We start from the raw sequence: 24,946 nt of genomic DNA on the forward strand, positions 1-24,946 counted from the left end.
TGTCTGAAAAAAGCTGTAGCTTTATTTGGTAAAAATAAAAAAGATTGAACCATTTACAAATTAAAGCGTTCACTCAGATCAGCTGTGCTAAAAGGCTAAGCTAATGTTAGCCGATCATTAAACCTTCACAGCAGTTCAGTAAACTTCACGTTTTATTTTTACATTATTCTCACCTCGATAAAGCTGCAGAACTAAACTCCGTTGGGCAAACTGGGACTTCGCATATATCCAAAAAGTGAGACATTTCGGACTGAGTGGGTCTGCTCCATCACCCTGGCTGCCTGCCTCGCTCTGACCAGGAATGATGCCTGAAGGCCGGCTTCTCCGTGCAGATTGGCTCGCTGTCGCGGTTCGATCGATATTCCACCAAGTCGTCAGTCCTCCCTCAGTTGGCGTCACTCCGAAAAGTAGCTGAAAAAAACTTCTCCCAGCAGGGTGATGGGAGAATCGTTCTGCTGTTTTTTAAAGGTTTTTTGTGGTTCAGGCGACGCAAATTCAAGAAGGCGATCGCTGAACTTTTTTCAGGCTGTGGAAACAGCCAGAGTGTGACGTAGCAATCCCGCCCCCTTGCTGCTTCTGAAGCGATGCGTCTGACGTCATGCGTCTTGGGACATGTTGACGGATTGGCCTGATGAAAGGCCCTTAAATCGTTTCTCTCGATTATACGAGTTTGGAGATCGTTTGATACAAATATCTATCGCGATCGAAATTCGGTTAAGTGCACAGCCCTACTCTATGGTCAATTTAAAGTTTTCAGTTCACCTAACGTGCATGTCTTTAGAGGTGGAAGGAAGCTGGAGCACTCAGAGAACCCACTCAAACGCAGGGAGAACATGCAAACTCCACACAGCAAGGTCCAGGTGGGAATTGAACCCATAACCTTCATGCTGTGTGATAACCACTAAGCCCCTGTGCTGCCCAGGCAGGTTATAGTCTGTCATTAAGCATTAGAAGAACAAAGAAACAAAAGTAATAACACAAGTCATGGATGCACATGGGGAGAGGACACAAATTTTTAAACTGGGATTTGGTCAGAAGAAAAATTAAATATAACACAATGCTAAAATACCCTTGGCTGTATGAGCATTGTCTTCTTTATAATTTGCAGTTGTTTAATTGGTGTGCAAGTGGGATAGCTATATCTGTCTATCTATCTGTCATAAACAATGTTTACATTTTAGCAGCATCTGCAGGAGGGTGTGCGTGTGTGCATACATGAGCGTTTGACAAGAGCGGACATTAGCGTGCATGCTGGTGTCTGCGAAATGTCTTGTAAATCACTTCACAGGTGTTATTAGGTTCCAAAAACAGCATTTTTAGTTTTTGATTTGTTTATTTCTCACTAGCTTTTACATAATATATGACAAATAGGTTATATTTACACACAAAAAACCCAGAGATTGCAGCTAGCTAGACCACTGACGTCACGGTGCGGCTCTGCTCTGATTGGCTGACACCCCTCACTTACAAAAAAAACAAAAACTGAACAGAATAAAAAAGAATGTGACTTTTTAACCTCTTAAAATAGGTCAAGTTTAGCCATCTTTGAACTTGTCCAAGGTCTGTGTCCCAAGAATGTTACCTGTGAATTTGAAGACTCTGACAGTAATAGGACTGGATCTATGCTGAGGACAGACAGACAGACGGACGGCAATACCCGATGGCCATATTTGATGGCCTCGGGTAAAAATCAACCAGAAAAGGTGCATAATTTTTTTTTTTTTTTTTTTTTTTTTTTTAACGAGATTCAAACGACCTGCCTTCCAAATTGAGAACAAGCCAGTATCAGAGCCAGGATGAAAATCCAGCCATGAGTCTGCGGGACCCGGCCCATAGCTACCGGTGCACGGCATCAAGTGCGGGTGGACATTTTGCAAAAGTTGCATGCAAGAAAATATGCAATTCTTCAGCATAACAGGACTTATGTGCACACGTCGGCAAAATGCAGGATGCAATGCAGCAGCTCAGAATTTAAATCTTACAACACAGTCTGGCTGTCGCACCCTGGATCTCACACCCTTTGACTTTTACCATTTTCTAGTGATGGACGTTATCCGGGAATTCCCGAAAATCCAGATTTTTACTTAATGGTGAACATTTCTGGATTATTTTTGATAGCATAGTTCAGAATCCATTAATGCTCCACACCCAAACAGTTGGACCGTATTGGTTTGCAAACTGCCAATAAACTCAAAAGAAGAAGAAGAACTGTTATTTTTGTTTTCCTGGCCCGTGTCTGATTTAGTCTGTGATCCATCTTCACAATGTTTGTATTTGTAAAACTGTTTGGAAACGTCTTTGGTGAGACGTCACAGTAGATATTGAGTCTCACATTTTCATGTCCTGATCCACGACTGAAGGATAATGTAACGCTTGACTACACAGCAGCGACTGAGAGACTTTAAAAAGCAACCTGTGTTGAAAGTTCTTCAGGAATAAAGTCAAATGAGAATGGTTCAAGTAAAAAGGACCAAAATGCCGGCCTGACTTTTTTTAGTCATCGTTTATACATAAAAGCTAACACTCCTGGTAAGTCTTTGATTTTATTATGTGATGTTTTTTATGGAATTTGTTGTCGGTTGATGTTATTTCACACAAATCAAACTGTGTATTTGGGATGAATTTACTTCAAATGGTCTCCATGTAAATGTGAAATGTTAGCCTGCCAAATCTGCATTTTATGGTTTCTTCTGTTACATGGGTGTGAAATATTCATGTGATAAATATTGCATGTGATAAATATGCAGCTTTACTTGTATCAAATTTTATTTTAGGACACTATCCATTGTTATAAAATCACAAATTGCTGAAGTCAAAGCCAGCCAGATCGATAAATGTAGAGAGAGAACGATAACAGTCCAATATGAATATGTCCATCCATCCATCCATCCATCCATTTTCTTCCGCTTATCCTAGGTTGGGTCGCTGGGGCAGCAGCTCAAGCAAAGCCGCCCAGACCTCCCGATCCACACACACCTCCCTCAGCTCCTCCAGGGGAACCCCGAGGCGTTCCCAAGCCAGCTGAGAGACGTAGCCCCCCAGCGTGATCTGGGTCTTCCCCGGGGCCTCCTCCCGATGGGACGTGCCTGCAGCGGTGGGCACAGATGACCAAAAAATTAACTTCGATAACAGATAATCAGATATCGGAAGTTACAGATAACCGATAAATTCCAGTATTGTCTCTGGTACATTTGCAACTATTAACAAGCTGAATTTGAGTTGTAACACCACGATCGCTTTTGGAAGCATCAAAAGCGACATAAGACCCAAACAATGAGCCAGTACTTCTATGTTTGAACATGCTAGAAGCTACACGACTACAGCACAGAAGCACCCTGAGAGCAGCCACAAAGCCAGCTCTCTACCAATCAGAATGCTCCGGTCAGGTGGAGGTCTTGAAAAATAAAGTAATACTGACTTATGGTTTTGAGTGAATACTGATAGAATAACTCCATTAACTCATTGAGTGCCAGCCATTTTCAAAGTTCAGAACATCCTAGTGCCAGAATTTTTCAGCATTTGAGTGTTTTTTTTTTTTCAAGACCCATAGAAAATTGAGTTTTATGTCCATGTCAACAACAAACATACCAAAAGAAACTTCAGACTTTCCTTTATCATCAGGAAAAAAACAAAACGTTTGTTTGTACCTCTTTCCATTCTTTAGTAATTGTCTGCAGAACATGGGTGGGTATCACTAAAAATGCTGATTTCTGACAAAAAACTGAGAAAATTGGCTTTTTTTGACGAGCAACATTTCAAGGAGAAAATGTCTTTGATTATAATTGTTTTTGCTTCAGTGACATCTCAAACATTATGAAAAGTGATCCTATTGTATAATGCACCAAAAAAAAAAGTCAGGGGAGGGACTCCGTCTGTCTCTTCTCTCGGCGGCGCGTCTTTTCCCTCTGGCTCCTGCGTATCGGACCTTTTTATTTTTTTCAAAAACCTGATGGATTTGAATCACGTGCTTGCATGAGCCTGTCGATTGCATCATTTGCTTGTAAGCAGCCTTTGTGTGAAGTGTGTGTCGCGCGCTCTGCGTTTTTTTAATTCAAGGAAAAAGACGGAACGACTGGAGCAGCGCGACTGCATCACAGTTTGACAGACAGCCAGATGGAAACCAGTCAGATTAGGAGCGGTACAACCGTAAGACGTCCGCACAACGGTGGAGAGCGAGCTGCGCTCCGGTCCACACTCACACTGCTACCACCCACAGAATGGGTTCCCTTGTGATTACAACTCTAATTTTTTAACACAAGCTAGATCAGCTGATTACCCCCCCCCCCCCCCCATTAAAAAAGTGTAATTTGCACGATAATGCGTCTTTGGCACTGAGCGTTACTATCTGAAAAGACGCATTTAAGCGTCAATGGCACTCAATGAGTTAATGTCATTTCTGTCATTTGTACAAAGTTAAAATATAACACGTCTTTTAATGTTGAATAATGCACTAATTCTGAGGTTTTGTAACAAACACAGACAGATCGCAAAGGATTCTGGATAAAAGTGCCTCTGCTAAACACTGATTGGTTCAGTCATTCATTATGTAAACCAACACGTTAATGTGACTTGTGTCGTGTGTTGGCATTTACAGATAAATGTGCTTTTGTAAAATATTCCATTTTTTATTTGTTAAAAACAGGCATTTTTACGGAGCCCTGAAAGTGTCATCGCAAAATGTTTTGCATGTGGAGAGAATGTGCGCACATTTTATGTTGTTGTAAAACATGCACTCAATATTGTCTTGACACATAAATGTTGGCTTTACACTGTGGGTTTTGGCCCTTTTTCATATGATCTTTCATTCGTGGGAGAATTTTTTTGGACTGAGTTTCAGGTTAATTGTGTGTCCTGCATCGTGTAGTGTACATGGAGTAACAAGCTGCGTTCAACATCTCACGACCACCTCCTGATCGCCCATTGTATGGTCGAATGAAAATCAAACCTGTTTGCTACTATTATGGTCAGCCGTCGTGAGGGTATCCTGCTGCTGCAGAGCTACAAGCATCCAACCGCTCGCACTGTGCAAACACCCCAGACCTGTCTTGTAATGTTTTTGTTGTTGTTGTTTTGTTTTTAAACTTAATTTGAATGAATGAATGAATGAAAACTGTTTATTTCGAACATTTGATACAACAACAATTACAAGATAGATCAGTAAAGACAACAACAAAAAAGTTCCTACTGTGTACCCAACATGTCCGAAAAGGGGTAGGGTGAAGCATCAGCTTATTTATCCCTACCCCTTCTTCCCCACAACCAGTAATACCCTTTGCCACATATACACATAGATTCCTACACACCTAAACCGATATCAATATATATATATATATATATATATATATACATATATATACACAAACATAAATATACACCTACACATACCTACTTACATACAAAATACTATATATTTACAAGCCGAAGCAAAAAACAAAAACACCCTAACCCTCATTACCCTTCCTCCTCCCTATACCCAGAAAAAAACATTTTTGTACCGCTGTTTGAACTGGTTCTTGCTTGGACATTGCTTGAGCCCCACTCCCAATCTGTTCCACATCCTCACCCCACAGACAGAAATACAGAAACCTTTTAATGTTGTTCGTGCCCACTGATGCTTTAAATTAAATTTCCCCCTCAGACTGTAATCCCCTGATCTGTTAAAAAACATATTTTTAATATTTGCTGGAAGTAAATTGTTTATTGCTTTATACACAATTTGTACTGTTTGAAAATGAACCAAGTCTGTGAATTTTAAGAATTTGGATTGTAAAAATAGTGGATTTGTATGATCTCTCTAGCCAGTATTATGAATAATTCTTATAGCTCTTTTCTGCATTACTGATAGTGATTGTGTTGTACCTTTATAAGTATTACCCCATACCTCTGCACAGTACTGTAAATATGGTAAAACCAGTGAGCAGTAAAGAATGCGGAGTGAGTTGTGGTCCAGAATATGTTTCGCTTTGTTTAGAACTGAAATGCTTCTTGACAGTTTACTTTGTATATGTTTTATATGAGTCTTCCAGTTTATCTTATCATCTATTATCACCCCCAGAAACTTATTTTCATGTACCCCTTCAATATCTACCCCCTCGACTTGTAACTGAACCTGTATGTCTGTATTACAATAGCCAAATAACATGTATTTTGTTTTACTTAAGTTTAATGATAATTTTTCTGTCAAACCATATTTTCAATTTTCCCATTTCTATACTGATCCTCCTCAGTAACTCCTGCAAATCCCCCCCTGAACAAAAAATGCTTGTGTCATCTGCAAATAATACTAATTTTAATATTTTGGAAACATTGACAATATCATTTATATAAATTAGAAACAGTTTTGGACCCAATACTGACCCCTGTGGGACGCCACAAGCATTGTCCAAGCATGGTGATGTATATTCCCCCAACTTCACAAACTGTTTTCTGTTACTTAAGTAGCTTCTCACCCAGTGCAACGCCAACCCCCTAATCCCATACTGTTCAAGTTTATTGATTAATATGTCATGATTAATTGTATCAAAAGCCTTTTTAAGGTCTATAAATATTCCAACTGAATGTAATTTGTGGTCTATGGCGTTTGTAATCTCCTCAACTGATTCTATTAATGCAAGTGATGTTGAACTATGTGCTCTGAATCCATATTGACTATCAGTAAGTAATTTATGTTTATTTATGAATTTGTCTAATCTATTATTGAATAACTTTTCTAATAATTTGGAAAATTGTGGAAGCAAAGAAACAGGTCTATAATTTGTGAAGTGGTGTCTATCCCCAGTCTTATACAGCGGCACAACCTTAGCTATTTTCATTTGATTGGGAAATTTACCGGTTTGAAATGATAAGTTACAGATGTATGTTAATGGTTCTACAATCCATTCAATGACCTGTTTTACCACCACCATATCAATTTCATTTAAATCGGTAGATGTTTTATATTTACAATTATTCACAATGTCTATAATTTCATTTCCATCCACTGCTGTGAGGAACATTGAACAGGGATTTCTTTCTATAAGATTATTATCCCAATCCTCAGATTGGGAATCGGGAATTTTTTCTGCCAAGCTTGGTCCAATATTTACAAAAAAATTATTAAAACCGTTGACTACCTCATCCTTATTTTCCTTCTTGACATTATTATCAATGAAATACTGAGGGTAACTCTGTTTTTTATTACCATTTTTGATAATGCTATTTAATATATCCCATATTCCTTTAATATTGTTTTTGTTATTATATAATATGTTACTATAATATTCCTTCCTACATACCCGTATAATATTAGTTAATCTATTTTTGTATTTCTTATATCTATTTTCTGCCTCTTTAGTTTTATGAATTCTCTATACAGTGTATTTTTCTTATTACATGCATTTCGTAACCCTTTCGTCATCCATGGTCGAGCTTGGATTTTTTGTTTTCTGTAGTCTTGTTTAATTGGACAATTTTTTATCATATAATGATGTAAATATTTGTAAAAAAAGTTTCATATGCACTATCAACATCACTTTCACTGTATACCTTTTCCCAGTTTTGCTCCTGTAAATCCTTCTTTAGTGTGTTCATGTTTTCCTCTGTCCGCACTCGCCTGTATTTTATTTTCTCCTCTGGCTGATTCCGCCGATGGTTTCTATTATAAACGATGAAAACTGGTAGATGATCACTAATGTCATTGATTAATAATCCACTCACAGTGTTATTCTCAATATCATTGCTGAATATATTATCAATTAAGGTGGCACTGTGGGATGTAATTCTGCTTGGCCTGGTGATTTTTGGATATAAACTCATACTGTACATTATACTGATAAATTCATCTGTTATTTTATGCTTATTTGGATTGAGCAGATCAATATTTAAGTCACCACAAATGAACACAGTTTTTTGATTAGTTTTTGAGAACGTTTTTCCCATACAGTCAGTGAATGTTTCAATACTAGATCCTGGTGCTCTATATATACAGCTGACTAATACATTTTTGCTTTTTTCTTCACATATTTCAATAGTTATACATTCTAATAAGTTACCAATCACAGTTGTCATATTGTCTACTATTTTATAATCCATGTTCTTATCCACATACACAGCCACTCCTCCTCCACTCTTATTTTTTCTGTTTACACAATTAAATTCATATCCATCCAGTTCAAAATCCATTCCTTTATCTTCATTGATCCATGTTTCTGATATAGCAATTATGTTAAATATTTTTTTAAACTGACTTAAATATTCTTTAATGTTGTTAAAGTTTGCATATAGACTTCTGCTGTTGAAATGGATTATTGATAATTTGTTATCCGTTCTAATGATCCAATTAAACTGTTCATCTGTATAATAGCAACAACTGTCATTGATATTTGAGAAGAAATTATTGTCCGGGTCTATATCGTGCTCCAAGTCCAGTACATTGTGGTCTGTGTATTTAAATGTTCTCAGTTCTACTTTTCCATGATCAGCAATCCTTTGAGTTATATCCTTCTTGTCTCCAGATGTAGATGAGTAGGTAGTAGATGAATAGGTTCCTCTGGTCTGTGTCATGGTGTTGTGATGTGTTTGTGTCCTCATACCTTATTGGTCATATTTGTCCAGATCCTCGCTTTAAGAAACACTATTGTTCATATTTGTCCAGCTCCTCGATGTTCCTTATTGCCATGACTTTTGCTTGTTCTGGTGATCCGTTCAGTTTGATTAATATTTTACAGTTTGAAGTCCATGTGTGCTGGATTTTTCCCTGTTTCTTCAAGAAGCGTGCTTTCCTGGCGATGTCGGCATTCCGTTTGGTGAGATGTTCATTGATGAATACGTTTGTCCCTTTCAGTTTTCTTCCTTGTTTTAACAGTGCTGTTTTGTGTTTTCTGTTGATGAATCTCATGATGACGGTTCGTTTATCACTGTCATTTCTCCGGGGCAGAGGGTGGCACGCTTCAATGTTATTTAAATCCATTTCTATACCTTTAGATAGGAGGAAATCAGCAACCTGTTTTTCCACAGAGCTGACCTCCTGTTCACTGGGATCCCCTCCGCTCTCATCTGTTACCGCCCGTGCGTAGGACCGTGGTTTGATATGAAGACCTGTGATGATGACGTCGTTAATTCTGGTGTACTGCTCCAATTCAGCCACTCTATTTTCCAGCTGCACCAGATGCCGGTCTTTCTCGGCATTCTGGAGCCGTAATGCCTTCACCTCCTCCACCAGATCCATGATTGATTTCTGTTGCTGCTTCACAACAGAAATCTCTGATAGAAAGTCCAGAGATTTTTTAATATCGTCACCTTCCTCCGCTGTCAGAACCTTCTTAGGCCCCATGGTCGGCTTATGAGCAGCTTGTCGATCGCCGATGTTAACAGCCTGCGTTGTTTGTCACCGGGATGGATCTGCACTGCGCTGGTGCCGCGCGGCCTCGGTGTTTCCGCGCTGATGGATCCGCGGTGGCTGCACGAGGCCTCGGGGAAGCGGCACTCGTGACGCGCGGCTCTAATGACGCAGCGCGCGGCCTCAGTGAATTCACCACGTTGGGCCTCGGACGTTGTTGCTGTCCAGTCGCGGGGCTAAGTTGCCGGTTGAGGTGGTATTCCCACTGTCCGGGTTGGCAAACACCGGCGTGGCAGATGGCAACCACAAACACCCTCTGAAAACTCAGGTACAAACGTTTTGCAGCTCACTCTGACGACACGCAGCTCTGACCGACTCCAGGATGTTAGCTTTCCTGGTATTGCACTTCACATTCAATTTGTAAAAAACAAAAAAAACAAAAGCCATTTGCAAAGCCAAAAAGTTGATTTGACAACCATCTGATATAACCGGGGTCAAAATAAATAGAACACTGTCATCTGCTGGTGCCCAGATGCTTAGTACTTAGGGCGAATACTGCCATGAACACTGGCAGTAGAGGCCTTGAAAACTTGCCAAAACAAAATTCCACATAATCCGTGTCTTCTACATTTAAGATGCGTGGAATTTAACAAACGCAAATACAATAATGTCTATAAACCCAGAGAATATATTCATGAGAGTTTTAGGCACTAGAGTTTAATGCTGTTGTCCTTGGGCCTAAACAGAGTGTCTGAAATGCATTTGTCCTGTCGTGAACGTACTGAGATTACCCTAGCCTACCCATAATGCACTGCTGGGCACAGCATGTGCTCACAAAACCTTAAAAATTAGCACATTACTTTAAAACTAAAACATACATCTGATATTTTCACTTTATAAAACTTCAGACATGACAGTAATTTTAAATAACTTGTCCAAAATTTGAACCATAAGTTAAAAATGTATGCTTCTGGATGACTTGGGTGATACTGCCAGTGTATCAGTATGGTGTTAAAGAATTTTTTTTTTTTTTTTGTGTGTGACCAGTTCTCCTTTGCCTGCAGAGGATAGAGTGGTTTCTCCTGAAAGCAACTCTCTTCTGTTTGCAGAGGATAGAACTATGCATGTATACATTTTAACAGGTAGGTCTCACCTGATTTTAAATTTTAAAAATGTTTGCCGCTGTGCAGCTTGGTTTACTACGTTATCGGTCTAAAAGTTATCAGACGACAATTTATTGGAAGATAATTAGTCCGATAATGGTTTTTAAAGTTAGCTAAAAAGATAATCTGATAGTGAAAACATTATCTTCGATAATTATCTGTTATCGGATTATCAGAAGTGTGCCCACCACTGCGTGCCCGGAACACCTCTCCAGCGAGGCGTCTAGGGGGCATCCGAAAAAGATGCCTGAGCCACCTCAGCTTGCTCCTTTCGACGTGGAGGAGCAGCAGCTCGACTCCGAGCTCCTCCCAAGTGACTCCCGAAAAGAGTCTTATTGTGGTCGACAAAACTTCAGTGTCTGACCTCCAAAAAAAGGCGGCTATCATGTACCACCACTTGATGGAGGTGGAAGGAAGGAGAGACTCGTGGGTGTTCTGGGACTGGAATAATCCATTGAAGATGTTTACAGACACCGAGGTCAGGAGTGCTTTGTTGCTCTTCTTTTTGATTGTCATTTGACATTATGACAATGTGAAGAGGCATGGTTTTTTTTTTTTTTTTTTTTTTTTTTGGTTTTTAAGATTTTTGCAAATTTATTATAAGTGGAAAAACTAGAAATCACATGTACATAAGTATTCACAGCCTTTGCCATGAAGCTCAAAATTGAGCTCAGTTACATCCTGTTTCCACTGATCATCCTTCAGATGTTTCTACATCTTAATTAGAGTCTACGGGGTAAATTCAGTTGATTGGGCATGATTTGACACCTGTCTACATATAAGGTCCCACAGTTGACAGTGCATGTCAGAGCACAAACCAAGCATGAAGTCAAAGGAATTGTCTGCAGACCGCCGAGACAGGATTATCTTGACGCACAAATATGGGGAAGGATACAGAAACATTTTTGCTGCTTTGAAAGTCCCAATGAGCACAGTGGCCTCCGTCATCTGTAGATGGAAGAAGTTTGGATCCACCAGGACTCTTCCAAGAACTGGCTGCCTGTCTAAACTGAGTAATTGAGGGAGAAGGGCCTTAGTTCGGGATGTGACCAAGAACCTGATAGTCACTCTGTCAGAGTGTTGTCATTCCACTGTGGAGAGAGGAGAACCTTCCAGAAGGATAACCATTGCTGCAGCAATCCACCAGTCAGGCCTGTATGGTAGAGTGGCCAGGCAGAAGCCACTCCTTAGTAAAAGGCACATGACAGCCTGCCTGGAGTTTGCCAGAAAGGCACCTGAAGGACTCTCAGACCATGAGAAACAAAATTCTTTGGTCTGATGATTCAAAGATTTAACTCTTTGGTGTGAATGCCAGGCGTCATGTTTGGAGGAAACCAGGCACCATCCCTACAGTGAAGCATGGTGGTGGCAGCATCATGCTGTGGGGATGTTTTTCAGCCGCAGGAACCGGGAGACTAGTCACGATTGAGGGGAAGATGAATGTATCAATTTACAGAGACATCTTAGATGAAAACCTGCTCCAGAGCGCTCTTGATGTCAGACTGTAGTGACGATTCATCTTTCAGCAGGACAGAGATCCTAAGCACACATCCAAGATATCAAAGGAGTGGCTTCAGGACAATTTTGTAAATTTCCAAGGGCTGGCCCAGCCAGAGTTCAGACCTGAATCAGATTTAACATCTGTGGAGATATCTGAAAATGGCTGTGCACTGATGCTCCCCATCCAACCGGAACTTGAGAGGTGCTGCAAAGAGGAATGGGCAAAACAGCCCAAAGATAGGTGCACCAAGCTTCAAGAAGATTTGAGACTGTAATTGCTACCAAAGGTGCATCAGTAAAGTATTGAGCAAAGGGTGTGAATACTTACGTACACGTGATTTCATAGTTTTTTTTTTTTAATACATTTGCAAAAACTTCAAAAAAAGTTTTCATGTTGTCATTATGGGGTGTTGTGAGTAGAATTTTTATGAGGAAAAATCAATTTACTCCATTTTGGAATAAGGCTGTAACCTGGCAAAAGTAAAGAGCTGTGAATACTTTCTGGATGCACAGTGTTGCACACCTCCTAATAATGATGTGTTGGGTAGGAGTAGTGGAAAATGTTTGCTTTGCTAAAGTGCTTTTCCATCTGACTTATTATTGTGGACATAAAGCTTGATGTCTTGTATTGAGTCAGACATATTATAATGATACTATATACTACTTTACCTTTGTTGTCAAGTCATTTTCCAGGTCTGACTGAATCACATTGGTTTCCATAGTTTTATGGTCCCCAGTAGGGTTCATACATAACTTTGTGCACATTATATTTTTATATAATCAGAAGTTTTGTTCACATTTTTAAATAAGGCACTCAGTCACTTCCAACCTGCCCTTTCTGTGTGGAGTTTGCATGTTTTCGTTGGTTGTGTATGGGTTATCTCTGGCTTCCTCTCACTTTCTAAAAACATGCAGGTTAGGTGAATCAATTGGCTGTTAGTGTGAGAATAAAAATGGGTTTGTCTGTATGTGTGTTGACCTGTGACAGGACTGACAGCCTGTTTTGGGTGTATCCTGTCTTTTGCCCTGTGACCCCTGGGATTGACTTCAATCCGTCCTGCTTTAGAGACTGAGTACATTAATATTAGACAAAACAATTTCCTTGGTTGCACTCTACTTCACTTTCACTCCCTCCACATATAAAGTTTCTTCCTTAGTGATTTTAATGAAATTTTGATACTATAATCGTTAAATATTTAACTTTCCTTCCTTGGTTTTGTGCTGTGTTTCACTCGTAATGACCATTTCCATTTTTTATTAGATACAGTGTTTCTTATTAGTTGCTGTAACAATAACGCTCATTTTATGTGTATAGTACTTTAACACATACAAACTGCTTCACAGTATCAAATACAATAAAACACCAAAATATTAAAACTCAGTAATTTAAAAGTGATAGCAAGGTAACAGCAGAATAAAAACATTAAGATGCAAATCACCTTCCATCAGTGATTATCAGCAGCCAAGAACAGATGCGCCTTGTCTTCAAAGTCACAGTTGATCGCAACGGGTAGACTGTTCCACAGTAATGGAGCACAAAATGAAAATACACACAGCAGCTGGCCCTCTGTGGTTACAGTGCATGGTCCGGCACATGTGGCTGAACCATCTGAGCCATATAAACCTGTCCATAACTGTTTATTTTATAGGGTAATAACAGAGCATTAAAATCCACACCTGCATGAACACGCAGCAACTGAAGAGTAGCAAACACTGGTTTAATACTGTATGGTCAGATTTTTGAATTCCATTTAAAATTCAAGCAACCAGATTGTTAATCACCTGAGGACTTATAATGTGTTTAAGTGGCGGACCTGAAAACACAAAATTACAGTAATCAATTCTAGGTGGCACAAATGCACAAATCAAAACTGTGACACTTTAAGACGAAAATTGTTCTGATTATTGCAATAGTTGCATTTCAGTCTGACATCAGTCTTTAGCAATAGGAAGTTAGATGACATCTCAGTTTGCACTGCAACCAGACAAGCCTCAGGTTTAGCAATACCAGGCTCATTGTCTGTGAGCAGGTGCGTGTGTGTGTGTGTGTGTATAAAGCACACAAGACTACACATTGCGACAAGTAAGACCTAAGCCATAAGAGCACTTTACTAGAAATAGATACAAATTAATAAATAACTTCATTTTGCTAAAGAACATCCTATCATGACCATAAAGTCTTTGTTGAATCAAAATTTAAGTTTGATTCACATGAATAAAAACTCGTTTAACACAGGCTCTAACTACCAAATAAACACAGAGAGGCTTGTTATTTTGAGACAATTCTATGTGACCTTGGCATTCTCTGACCTCACCTTCTTTTGCCGTGCCTGATGACATGGCATATGATTTTGCTTTTCTCTGCACCACAACTGAATTTGTTTTGCTTTGTGAGCTTGACTCTGCCTGCTTTCATTTACACACGTGGCATGGGGCAGTCAATTTTCATTTTCTTTTCAAGACTTGTTTGTTGCAAAAAAAAAAAAATCCACAAATGACAAACGGGTAACTTAAAAATATTCTGTTTCTGTCAGGTTTCAAACCACTACGTTTTGTGGTTGTATTTTAGGCTCCACTCCAGCCCAGTACGTAAATCATCACACGCTGAAAGAAGACCTTAGGGATAATCAGGGATAAAGAACCTTGGCAGAATGAGGTTGAATGAGGTCTCTTGTATCCAGCTTCTTCTCTTAGGGGAGGTGATGGTCTAGTGGTTAAGGCCCAGAAGATCCTGGGTTCAAATCCCCGCCTGACTGGAAAATCACTAAGGGCCCTTGGGCAAGGTCTTTAATCCCCTATTGCTCCCGGTGTGTAGTGAGCACCCTGACATCGGGGTGAATGTGAGGCATAATTGTAAAGCGCTTTGAGCGTCTGATGCAGATGGAAAAGCACTATATAAATGCAGTCCATTTACCATTCTGGATTTTATAAATGCCCTGCACACTACAAACAACACTTCTTAATAATAGAGACATGCTCTGTCAGCACTATTCCAGTGGGCTAGGAACCGATATAGCAATCTGAAAAAATGTCTTGTGTATTAAACTGGGTGTTTTTGTGTTTTCTTTGTATGGTTGATATTAATTTTTAACTTGGAAAGTTCTTAATTAAAATGCATTTAAACTCGGGCACAAAGTACTGAATTGGTATTATTTTGATCTTTGTTACAGATATGCCAGCCTGTACTTCTGCTGTGCCATAGAAGACCAAGACAATGAGCTTATCACACTGGAGATCATCCACAGATATGTGGAACTGCTGGATAAGTACTTTGGCAGTGTGCGTTACAGTGTTGTGTTCCATTATATTTTTTTTTTGAGACGAGTCAAAATTCATCTTATTAACAGTTGATATTTATTTTGGGTGTAATAGGTTTGTGAGTTGGACATTATTTTCAACTTTGAGAAGGCGTACTTCATTCTGGATGAGTTCTTGCTTGGTGGGGAGGCTCAAGAGACTTCTAAAAAGAATGTATTGAAGGCCATTGAGCAGGCTGACCTGCTACAGGAGGTATGTTGAACTCAAACCAGCAACAAAAATTCATTATTTGTTGCCACTTGATAATTAATTTTTCATAATTGCTAACATTTCTGAATCTTTACAACAAATATATGTTGGAAAGGGGAACAAAAGTGAAACATAACTAACATATAGTTAAGGTCTGTTTCTAAGGGTGTCCAAATGTGAGTTCGGAGAATAGTATTTGATTTGGGCATTTTATGAAGGATCTGTGTCATAATAATAGTAATAATTTGTTTGTATAGTGAAAAAAAAATGTGCTTAACAACAGTTTAGACTGTATATCACTCACAAAAGCAAACAAAATTAACCCTGATCCACACAAGTCCGGTTGTTTTATCGCATAGACTTGTTTCACCTCATCTCTCTACTTTCCCATCTCTGATGCACTTCTAAAAGCATGAAGCAGAGCCAGTTTTAATATTTCTTTTCTTTTTTTTTCTTTTACAGCACATTAGCATGCTCTTGTAGTTTAAAATACCATTTCCCCATAACATGCCACCACTCAAACATTTTATACAGTGCACTCCAAAAGTATCGGAACACTTGGTATTTCACACATTTTAATTTGTTTATGCCATTTCAAATACAAAACATAATTTATAATTGATGTAAATAAAGTCCAAGACATATTCAGTGACTTGGAAATGTTCATGTATCCTTCCCCTGACTTGTCTGAAGGAAACTGTCAATAAAACTGACTAATTACAGGTATTATACCAAAACATTCCATTACTTATGCAACCCATCATCTTGGCTTTTATATTTTTAATTAATTTATATCTACTTGTAGAGATCTGCTTTTATTTTGAGGATCATAAGTTTAGATTTTTTCTATTTATTTATTTATGTATTTTTTTGTATTTGAAATGGCATAAACTATTAAAATATGTGAAATATCAACTGTAGACATTGTAGATCCAACTGAATTTCATCTGTGATGACTTCAGCTGAGTCATGTTATTTTTGACTGACTGTAGCAGGAAATGAATAACATTTTAATAGTGATAATGTTTTGTTAGCTTTACTTTGTTGTTAAAGTGTACTGCTTTTCAGGAAGCAGCAGTCTGGGGTTTTTGTCAACTTGAAACCATTTGTTTAAAAAACACTTTGATTTTACCATATTTTCACATTGATGTTATTCAGCTGTTTAACATATTTAAATAGCTTAAGTATGAGAGGTTTTAAAAATGTTTTATGAGTGTATTGTGAAACACAAGAAAAATATTTGAAATCGTTTGACAGCAACATTTTCTGACTTGGTATTGAAAGCAAATTGTCAGTATCACAAAATTCAGATTGGGAACCAAAACTATCTAATCAGTACCTTCACTATCCCCTCAAAGGTCTGCTCAGGGAAGAGTTGGAAACGTCTATTAAAAATTATCTTGTTAAGACTGAGGAGTGAATACAAATTTCAGGTGTTTTGATGCTTTATTTTGCTGGAACAATGTCTTTTCAGATGTTGACTGGTGGTAATTTGTCACCATTGTAATTTAAAACTTCAATAAAGATATTTTATAAAACCTGAAATCAGAAAAAGTATATAAAATGCAAAAAAGAAAAGAAAAACCCAACTCAGATTCTTAGTTACGTTGACTTCTGTTTCATTGCAGACAGTATGAACCCAAGATATTTCATATTTTGTGTGGTCAACTTCATATAGATTATTTAACATCTATTCCTGCATTTAAGGCCTGTAACACTATTTACCAGTCACTCTACCTGAGGGCTAGAGTGTTGAACTGTTCTCATTAAGATAGGAAACATTTTACTTAAATTTGATTGGAAGCATTTAAAAATACATTATAACTATACATTTACTTAAAGGCAGAGAGATTTTTTATGTCTGCAAATATATTAACCATGAAAGATTTTAACTTCTGTCAACATTTTGCAAAAATACAAGTACAGCAGATATGTCAAAGCTGTTATTTTGGCTTACCCAAAGGGAAGCACACATCTTAGAATAGTTTTGTAAAAGCTGCTACACCTGTATACAATTGTCCTCAGAAGGAATCTTATACAGGTTTATTGGAGCTAAAACACATTGTTAAATTGTAATTTATTTTAACATGACACTCAAATGAATCTTTGTTGTTTTGTCAAACTCTTAATTATAAAAGTAATTATTGAGGTCTTTGTCATTTATTTTGGTTTCACACCCCCGAGTGAAAACAAGGGAGCAACCAGAGGGACTTCACTTACATGGTTTGGCTTTCTGATGGTCTGTGATCGACGGTGCATCTGGAAAGTATTCACAGCACTTCACTTTTTCCACATTTTATATTACAGCCTTATTCCAAAATGGATGAAATTAATTTTAGTCAAAATTCTACTCAAAATACCCCATAATGACAATGTGAAAAAGTTTTTTTTTTTCTGAAATTTTTGCAAATTTATTAAAAATAAAAAACTAAGAAATCACATGGGCGTAAGTATTCACAGCCTTTGTCATGAAGCTCAGAATTGCGCTGTGGTGCCTCCTGTTTCCACTGATCATCCCTCAGATGTTTCTACATCTTAATTAGAGTAATTAAGCTTACATACCCTGGCAGATTTTTTTTTTCTGAAAATTGACACTTCCTGTTTAGGACGCCCTGTACCATGAGTGAGCTTCGCGCCACTGCGACGCTTCACTTATATGAATAAATTTGCAAAAATTTCCAAAACATTTTTCCTGTTGTCATTATGGGGTGTTGAGAGTAGAATGTTTTTTTGGGGGGTGGGGGTGGGGGACTGAATTTACTCCATTTTGGAATTTGGCTGTAACATAAAATCTGGAAAAAATGAAGCATTGTGAATACTTTCTGGATGAACTATGCACTTCATTTTAAATTCATATCATGTTCGTCTGGCTATAAATTGATAGTAATATGCATTAAACAACAGAATGTAAATCTAATAACAAGGGGAGTAGGTAGCCCAGTGGCCAAGGAGCACACCTGTTAATATGTAGACGTGGGTTCAAATCCTGCACATGCTACCTTCCTGAGTCCTTGGACAAGACACTTAAACTGCATAATCTACGTTCACCCAGTTGTAAATGGGTTCCAGCCTTGGCTGGGGATGTAAATGTGACACATCATTGTAAAGTGCTTTGAGCATATGATAGATGGAAGACTGCTGTAGAAATGCAGTTCTTCTTGTTGAAGAAGCTTGAATATTTCTATAACCAGTGACCAGAACTTCGTAACATTAACTAGAGTAGGTGTAATCAACCGGGCATTGGATGAAATCAAAGGGGAGTGTAGTTATTAGTCCTGCGTAATGTTGCTGGTGCAAGTGATCTCACTAGACTTGATGTTGATGATTCCTTATGACCATGTTAGAGAGAAAACTGACCCACCTTTCGTCAAAAAGTGACAGCTGCCAATCAAAATCGACTACGTCACTAAGCCCCGCCCCCTCTATGACGTCGCAGCCAATCAGAATCGATGACGTCACTATGTCCCGCCCCTAAGCCCCTCCCCTAGTCCCGCCTCCAAGCCCCGCCCCTTATGACGGCACAGCCAATCATAATCGATGACGTCACTGTGCCCCGCCCCTAAGCCCCACCCCTAGTCCCGCCTCCGAGCCCCCGCCCTTATGACGTCACATCCAATCAGAGTTGATGACGTCAGTATGCCCCGCCCCCAGCTCCTCCCCTAGTTCCGCCCCTGGCTCCTCCCCTAGCCCCGCCCCAAGCTCCTCCCCTAACCCCGGCCAAGCACCGCCTCCAAGCCATACCTCCCCTCCCACCCAGGGTCTAATATTTTAATGTCATTTTATTTCATGAATTAAAGAATGATTAAAAATACCTAGATCTTTTTAATGTATTAAAGAATTAACTAATTCTGAAATAATTAAACATAAATCAGTGTCTATTATTTAATGCCCCTTTAATATTTTTAATTCTTAAATTATTACGTTTCCTTTTCTGTTTTTTAATTCGTAAATTAAAGAAGGGAAACAAATAGCCGTCTCTCGGCTGTAAGTCTTTGCAGCAAGACGGTCAAATACCCACGCATAGAGCCGCTCGCGGAAACATGACCCCACGGCTGTAAAACCTGTTGCAGACGCTAACTGTCTGTGTGAGTGCGTGTGTGTGTGTGTGCGTGTGTGTGTGTGTAGCGGGACACCCGCTGAGCGGAGATGCTGCCCCGAGGTGATGAACCCGAAGAACAATGAACAATGCTCCTTATCACTTACGCCAAACGGTGTTTTTTAGAGCAAAAGGTAAGGACTTACGCCCTGCGGACGAAGAAGGGTTTAAAAATCCCCTTTCCGACGACAGAGTGACATACAGCATTCACCATGGCGAGACGAACTCCGATCCTCCGCTACATCTGCGAGACCCCGGTTAACATCACCATGACAACAGAAGGCTCGCTCGCTCCAAAAAAAGCGAGGATGTACGTCAGCCGTCTGAGCCAGCCGATACCGGAGGAAGATCTGACGTACAGCCTGGAGGGGCACGAACGTTTAACTTACACGTTCGACCCGTATTATGCCCAAGTAAGTTTCTTCACTCTGGCCGAGGGTGAGACTGCCACTCGAGGAACCCCACGGGTGGCGCTTACTTCCGCCGATTGGGGTGTCTTCTCCGCGGCGGCAGGCTCGATGATTCGCGACACGGTCAACCCTGAACCTCCAGGAGATCGGACGCCGGAAAAGAAGAAAACACGCTTCCAACTCACCTGGCTCAGCACCCAGGGGCCTCGCTATAGGGTGATATTCCAGCGTGGACCTCCTGACACTGTCTCTGAGGGTGAAATTAAGTTGGAGCGGGTTAGTGCCAGCGGCCACGTCAGAAGCGTCACAGCTGCGGCTGAGAGCTGGCATGAGATGTTCAACACCTGCAACGACAGGATTACGGGCCTCCTTACAAGGTGCCTGGCCTGGAGGGACGTTATCGAAGTCCGAAAAAACTTGGCCCCTCTTTTTACTTAAAAAAAAATAAAAATAAATAAATAAATAAATAATAAAAAAAAAAAAACTCTGACGTAGCTCCTCCCCGCATGCACGGGGATTTCTATAAAAACCAGGGGACCACATCTCATTCAAGCATCGGACGACGAACCAGCATGAGCTCCTCAACCTCTCCCATTGCAGCGGCCGACGACATCGCTTGTGACTGCGCGCTCGACTGTGGAAGAGACCTGTCGTCCCTGAGCCAGGCTTCACGGACCCGCGGCGGGAACGAGAGCCCGTGGGGAGTTCAGCTCGAGGCGGTCTGGGGCGAGATCCATCCTTCTCACGCGCTTTCCAGCCCGGGAGGTGTGGGGTCTCTTCCCGCTGTCACGGAGGCCGCGAGTCCGCGGGAGGTACAAGACCTCGAGCCGGCTGAGAAATACGCCACATCTTTCGCATCTGACCGGCCTGACGGGTTCCTGTCAGAGGAATTCCTGAAAACGGTGAAAGTCGGCGTGGCACACTTACTTTTGGCTGTGATCAAAAGTTACAGACAAAAACTCTGTTACGGGTGTGAGATCGATCACCCCAGCCAGCGCCAGCACGAATGCCTGGACCCGTTAAATGAATATTTCTTTACCGGACATTTTGAGAGATTAATGGTGAGACTCTGGAGACCGACCTTCATCCCGGCTGTGGTAAAGCTCCTAGCCCAGCGCCTCCTCAACCAATCGGCTGCGAGGGTTCAGGGGGTGGTAGAAAACATCCTCACTGAGCTGAAATACACTGATAATTTTTGAAGCAAAGATCAACGAACTGTACACATGTTTCGGTGAAGACGCAGATCTCGACCTGGAGGGGATGGTAGCCGTCTATAACCCAGACGACTGAAGAAAAACCTGCTTTTTTTTGTTTGTTTTTTTAAATATCATTATATTGTTTTACAGTCATGGGTAATTGTGTGATGATTCTCTTTCAAAGCTTGCGGGAAGTTTATATTATACGTGGACTCTCGTATAAGCTGGAGCGGGTAGTCATTCGCAGGCTGGAGATCCCAGACGCCCCGCCTTCATGCGCTTTGGAGAGGGTCTTCGACGTTATCAGACGTCGCCCCGGGCCCGGAGTCTGGACAGATCATATCTACAGCGCGGCTCTCCATTCATCTGAAAAATCTCTGTACAACGTATTACTGAAAATCTCTGTTTTGACCACTGACGATTTTACACGGTGTAATACGATGCATCTGCTTACATTATACACTCTGTTTGTGGATGTGATAGCGTGCCGGGTGAAACAGATGGGGGTGTCCAGAGGGGAGATTGTTCCTACACTTTTACAGCTGAATACTGAAATAAACCGTAAATGCGGGGGAGATGTATTACTGAGAGTTTTCCAGTTTTGTACGTGAACGTATGCTTTTTTCCTTCACGTATGCTGTGTTTACTAAACATGAACAATTGCTTTTTTCTCTGTGTGTGACTTTAATGAATGTAATAAAGCACATATTCTAAACCTTATACGACCTGTGTTCTTTCCTATAATATTGTTGAAAAAGGGTGAAATGTTTTTCATATTGCAAGACAGTCATACAAACGAGGTTTTGGTGGAAAAAAGGTGCTCGTATGAATTAATGAGGGGTTTTAACGCGGTCTCATTAAAAGCTCGAGGCTGCTCTGTGAGCGCTCTCCGCGGTGCTGAATCAGAGTTCAATTTAACGTTTCCAAGAGCTGCTATTTAAAACGTATACTTTTTTCCTTCACGCATGTTGTGTTTAATAAACATGAACAATTGCTTTTTTCTCTGTGTGTGACTTTAATGAATGTAATAAAGCATATATTCTAAACCTTATACAGCCTGTGTTCTTTCTTATAATGTTGAAAAAGGGTGAAATGTTTTACAAATCAAATTTATATAGTGCCAAAACCACAACAAAACAGTTGCCTCAAGGCGCTTCATATTGCAAGACAGAGTCATACAAACGAGGTTTTGGTGGAAAAAAGGTGCTCGTATGAATTAATGAGGGGTTTTAACACGGTCTTATTAAAAGTTCGAGGCTGCTCTGTGAGCGCTCTCCGCGGTGCTGAATCAGAGTTCAATTTAACGTTTCCAAGAGCTCCTATTTAAAACAAAAGACTAATATTTATGGTCGCTAAAACACATAAAAATGCAAAAGGACTATCCGGTTCATCATTCTGAAGAGATCCGTCTTAAAAGATGGGTGATGAGGGTTTAATGAAGGATGTATATTATAGTCCGGTAAATCCGGGGAGTTTTGGAGGGCCGGAGCGTTTACACAGGGCTATGACCGATCAACACGGCTCTAAAATTCGTATGAAGCATATCAGAGATTTCCTGTCGGGGGAAGATGCATACACATTACACAAACCTGCCAGGACGCATTTTCCAAGAAATAGAGTATTTGTCACAAACCCGCTTAACCAATTTCAGGCGGATTTATGCGACATGCAAGGGTTATCAGATTTTAACGACGGGTACAAGTACCTGCTGACCGTTATCGATATCTTCTCAAAAAAAGCGTATGCCAGACCTCTGAAGTCAAAGCAAGGGCGCGAAGTCTCACAGGCCTTTGCTTCACTCTTAAAGCAGAGCGGGGTGCCTCTGAAGATGCAGACTGATGCCAGGAAAGAGTTTTTTAACAAACCGTTCAAGGATTTAATGAAAAAACACCGGATTCTACATTTTGCCACCGCAAGTGATCTGAAAGCCTCGGTTGTCGAGAGGTTTAATCGCACGCTAAAGACGAGAATGTGGAGATATTTTACTGCTAAAAACGCGAGAAGATACATCGACGTCCTACCGTCTTTACTCACGGCTTATAACGAGAGTTATCATAAAAGCATTAAGATGAGGCCGAATGAGGTTAATGATCGAAATGTCGATCAAGTGTTTCAAAATTTGTACGGGGCATCCACCCTACGCAGGAGGCCTGTGAAGTGTAAATATAAGGTCGGAGATATAGTCAGGGTCTCCAAGCTCAAGGGAGTTTTTGATAAAAAAAAAAAAAAATATGAACAAAGTTTTACGGATGAAATGTTCACGGTGTCAGAATGTATACAACGTACGCCGCCCGTTTATAAATTGAAAGATTATGACGGCGAGATCATTGAAGGTTCATTCTATGAACCGGAATTGCAGAAGGTTAAAATAGCAAAAGACAGACCGTATCAGGTTCAAGAAATTATTCGTGAACGTTTTACCAAGGGAAAGAAATTTGTATTTGTCAGATGGAAAAATTGGCCCGAGAAATTTAACTCCTGGCTTCCCGCGGACCAGCTGATGGCCGTATAAATATGAGAACTTCCATCTTCAACCGACATATGAGAAATGGATCGGGATCTGAAACACGGATTTTATATGACTCTGCCTTCAAACGCCAGCCTAAAAGTATTCCCGGACAACACAATTTCATGCTACCAGGTGGACTTGGCTCGACACCTGGATCTAGAGGGTGACTGGGATGTGGCGCTGACTGAAATTTCTTATCCGCACACCTGGTTAAATATCCCGGAAAAGCCTTCCTGTACGTTCCAGGTGATGAAAATTACGGGCAAGAACAAACTTGCCGTTCACTCGCGATATTTTGACACGGGATATTATGATAACTTTGAGGTTATTGCAGGGCTGATAAACCCTCGTTTGAAGACTATAGATCCGCATCTGACTTTAAAATATGACGATATCCAGAAAAGGTTTCTGTGGGAAGGAGACGGTACCAGCCAGGTATATTTTGAAGCCCCGACGGCGTACATGCTGGGGATGCACCCTAATCAATGGCTGAGATGCGGACCCGGGGTCACGAGCTGTCCCCGCTACCCCGATATAAAAGCAGGGATGTATCACCTGTTCTGTTATACAGACGTTGTACAGCCTCAGGCGGTGGGTGACGCTTTTGCTCCTCTCCTCCGAGCGTTCGAAATTGGAGGTCATTTCGGGGAAATAATTACAAAGAAATTCAACCCCGCTTATTACATCCCGGTCTCCAAAAGACATATTGAGACAATACGCATCGAAATCAAAAGCGATCAAGATCAAACGGTGGATTTCAGATACGGTAAAGTGGTTGTGACATTACATTTTAAACCGGCGGGATAAAAAAAAAAAAAATTGCTGGGGCAGCGCACAAAGCCGATATTTATAGCTTTGTGCCTTACTATGAAAATCAAGTCGGGAACGGCCTTCACGGCTTCCACGGCGCTCCTGTTATGTACGGGCGCGGGCTCGGGAACATATTTTCGAAACTGTTCAAATTTGTGTCGCTGCTGATTAAACAAGGATACACGATCGCCAAACCTCACCTGAAAAACGCAGCCCGAAGCATCACTTCCGACGTAGTGAGCCGCGTTGTTGAGAAGGCCGGACGGAGTCAGGAGCCCGAGCAGCAGCGGGGGTCCGGGATCATGGTGCTCTCAAGAAGGCCCCGGAAACGCCCCCCGGGGAAACGGGTCAAAACGGTTAAAAAGCAAAAGACCCCCGGAAAAAGCAGAACAGTTCGAAGGAAGCATAAGAAGAGGAGGTTGTCCGGGGATATTTTCTC

General features: G+C 40.5%; 1 protein-coding gene across 6 annotated transcripts in view; it reads left to right on the forward strand.

Moving 5' to 3' along the window:
* LOC117519257 (AP-1 complex subunit sigma-2) overlaps nucleotides 1–24,946 on the forward strand; it is a 105,359-nt gene that overhangs the window by 3,022 nt on the left and 77,391 nt on the right. For all 6 annotated transcript variants that reach the window (XM_034180579.1, XM_034180578.1, XM_034180576.1 and 3 more), the window contains exons 3-4: nucleotides 15,150–15,258; nucleotides 15,352–15,489. In XM_034180579.1, the coding sequence (XP_034036470.1) occupies nucleotides 15,150–15,258; nucleotides 15,352–15,489 (247 nt within the window). The remainder of the gene's footprint in view (nucleotides 1–15,149; nucleotides 15,259–15,351; nucleotides 15,490–24,946) is intronic.

This window comes from Thalassophryne amazonica, chromosome 10 (genome assembly GCF_902500255.1).
Source record: "Thalassophryne amazonica chromosome 10, fThaAma1.1, whole genome shotgun sequence".
In the NCBI taxonomy this organism is placed as follows: Eukaryota; Metazoa; Chordata; class Actinopteri; order Batrachoidiformes; family Batrachoididae; genus Thalassophryne; species Thalassophryne amazonica.